Raw genomic sequence first — 2,149 nt, forward strand, 5'->3', positions numbered from 1 at the left:
CCCCCCCTGCAAAGAGAGGGGGTGAGGAGCAGCTGCTCCAGGCCCGCCCCGGCAAGGCACGGCCCAGCCCCAGCACCCACCGGCGTGTTTCTCGATGAGCTCCTTCAGCGGCACCGACATCTCCTCCTCCACCGTGCAGGGCGTGTTCACGTGCCCCGAGATGTTGAAGAGCTTGGTGCCCGAGTTCCGCTCCCGGCCGAAGCTGGCGAACCAGGCGCCGCCGCGCCGGCAGATCGTGGGTGCCACCGACACCGTCTCCACGTTGGCCACTGTGGTGGGGCAGCCGAAAACACCTGGGAAACGGAAGGAGAAGGTTCTTCCCTGCGAGGGTGGGGAAGGCCCTGGGATGGATTTCCCGGGGAAATTGTGGCTGCCCCATCCCTGGAAGTGTCCAAGCCAGTGTGGAGCAAACTGGTCTAGTGGGAGGTGTCCCTGCCGGTGGCAGCGGGTGGGAACGGGATGATCCTTAAGGTCCCTTCTCACCCAAACCAGGTTGTCATTCTATGAAACACTGGGAGCTCTCAATGGATGTGGTGGTGGCTGTGTCGGTACCCCCAGGGACAGCCGGTTTGGGGTAGCAGCCGGGAATTTGGGATGGAGCTGTGGGGCCGTACCCACGTCCGCAGGGAAGGGCGGCTTGAGGCGGGGCTTGCCCTGCTTGCCCTCGATGGACTCGATGAGCGCCGTCTCCTCCCCGCAGATGTAGGCGCCGGCCCCGCGCACCACGAACACGTCAAAGGCGTATCCAGATCCGCAGGCGTCGGCTCCCAGCAGCCCGGCCTCGTACGCCTCCTGGATGGCCACCTGCAAGGGGGGCACGGGTGAGCCGTGACCCCCCCGCGCCGGCCCCGGGGTGCTGGCGGGGTGTTTTTGGGGCGCTCCCCGCACCTGCAGGTTGGAGGCCTCGTTGTAGAACTCCCCCCGGATGTAGATGTAGGCGGCCCGGGCGCCCATGGCCCGCCCCGCCACCAGGCAGCCCTCCAGCAGCTTGTGCGGGTCGTGCCGCATGATCTCCCGGTCCTTGCAAGTGCCCGGCTCGCCCTCGTCCGCGTTCACCACCAGGTACTTGGGTCTGGGGGCAGGGAAAGCTCGGGGACCGGCGCCACCGGGGGGCTCCCCGCGGGCCCGGCGCCGCCCCCGGCCCCGCTCTCACCTGCCGTCCGGGGGCTTGTTCATGAAGCTCCACTTGAGCCCGGTGGGGAACCCGGCGCCGCCGCGGCCCCGCAGCCCCGAGGTCTTGATCTCGCCGAGGATCCAGTCCACGCCCTTGAGCAGGATCTCCTTCGTCTTGTACCAGTCTCCGCGGCGCAGGGCGCCCTGCAGCCTGCGGGCACCGCGCACGCTGGCACCGGGCGCGGGGCGCCGGGGCCGCGCCCGCCTCCCCCCGGGGCTCACTCACCTCCAGTCGTGCCGCCCGTAGAGGTTGGTGAAGATCCGGTCCTCATCCCGCAGCGACCCGAACTGCGTCTTCTTGGGCGCCGTCTGCGGGGGACACGCGAGCTCAGCACCGGGAGCACCGGGACCCGGCCCGGACGGTCCTGGAGCTCCCCGCTCACCGAGAAGGAGGCGGCGGGCAGGCGCCGAAGCGCCAGCAGCTGCCGGGCGGCCATGGCGGGGCGGCACCGGGATCGGGACCGGCCCCGGGATGGGGACCGGCACCGGGATCGGGGTCGGGATCGGCACCGGGACCGACCACCGTCACCTTCAGGCGCCCCCGCGGCGACGTCACGGGCAGCGCCGACGGCGCGACAGTGACGTCAGCGATCGGCACCGGAGCGGGGGCGTGGTTAGAGGGCCGGAGGCGTGGTCACGGTCAGGAGGCGTGGCCACAAAGCAGGGGGCGTGTCCTTCAGGACAGCACGTCGGGTGACATTGGGGAGCGGTCACGGCAGGGGGCGTGGCCTATGCGGCGCGGGGCGTGGCCAGGGAGGTTCCCGCCGCCACGTGCCCCGCGCCCGGTGCCGGGTCGGGTTTCGGGCGATGAAACCAGAGCCCCACACGGGACCCCCCCGGGAGCCCCCAGGGCCGCCCCGCTCCCCCCGCCCCGCGCCCCGGGGGGTCGCCGCGCTGCACCCGGTCTCCTGGGCGACGCGGCGGGACCGGGGGACAGCTCTGGCCTCGTCCCTGCGAGGGGCGAGCGCCTGGTCGG

At 71.8% G+C, this 2,149-nt stretch overlaps 1 protein-coding gene across 1 annotated transcript in view; it reads right to left on the minus strand.

Moving 5' to 3' along the window:
• Positions 1-1,737, minus strand: part of NDUFV1 (NADH:ubiquinone oxidoreductase core subunit V1) — a 7,355-nt gene extending 5,618 nt beyond the window's left edge. Inside the window, exons 1-6 of the mRNA XM_027662074.1 lie at positions 1,557-1,737; positions 1,400-1,482; positions 1,154-1,324; positions 889-1,072; positions 615-804; positions 37-293 (exon numbers count right to left, since the gene is read on the minus strand). Coding sequence (XP_027517875.1) covers positions 37-293; positions 615-804; positions 889-1,072; positions 1,154-1,324; positions 1,400-1,482; positions 1,557-1,610 — 939 coding nt within the window. The 5' untranslated portion in view covers positions 1,611-1,737. The remainder of the gene's footprint in view (positions 1-36; positions 294-614; positions 805-888; positions 1,073-1,153; positions 1,325-1,399; positions 1,483-1,556) is intronic.
• Positions 1,738-2,149: the final 412 nt, after the last annotated feature.

The sequence above is a fragment of the Corapipo altera genome, unplaced genomic scaffold (assembly GCF_003945725.1).
Source record: "Corapipo altera isolate COAL_440 unplaced genomic scaffold, ASM394572v1 RXGC01000072.1, whole genome shotgun sequence".
Lineage (NCBI taxonomy): Eukaryota > Metazoa > Chordata > Aves > Passeriformes > Pipridae > Corapipo > Corapipo altera.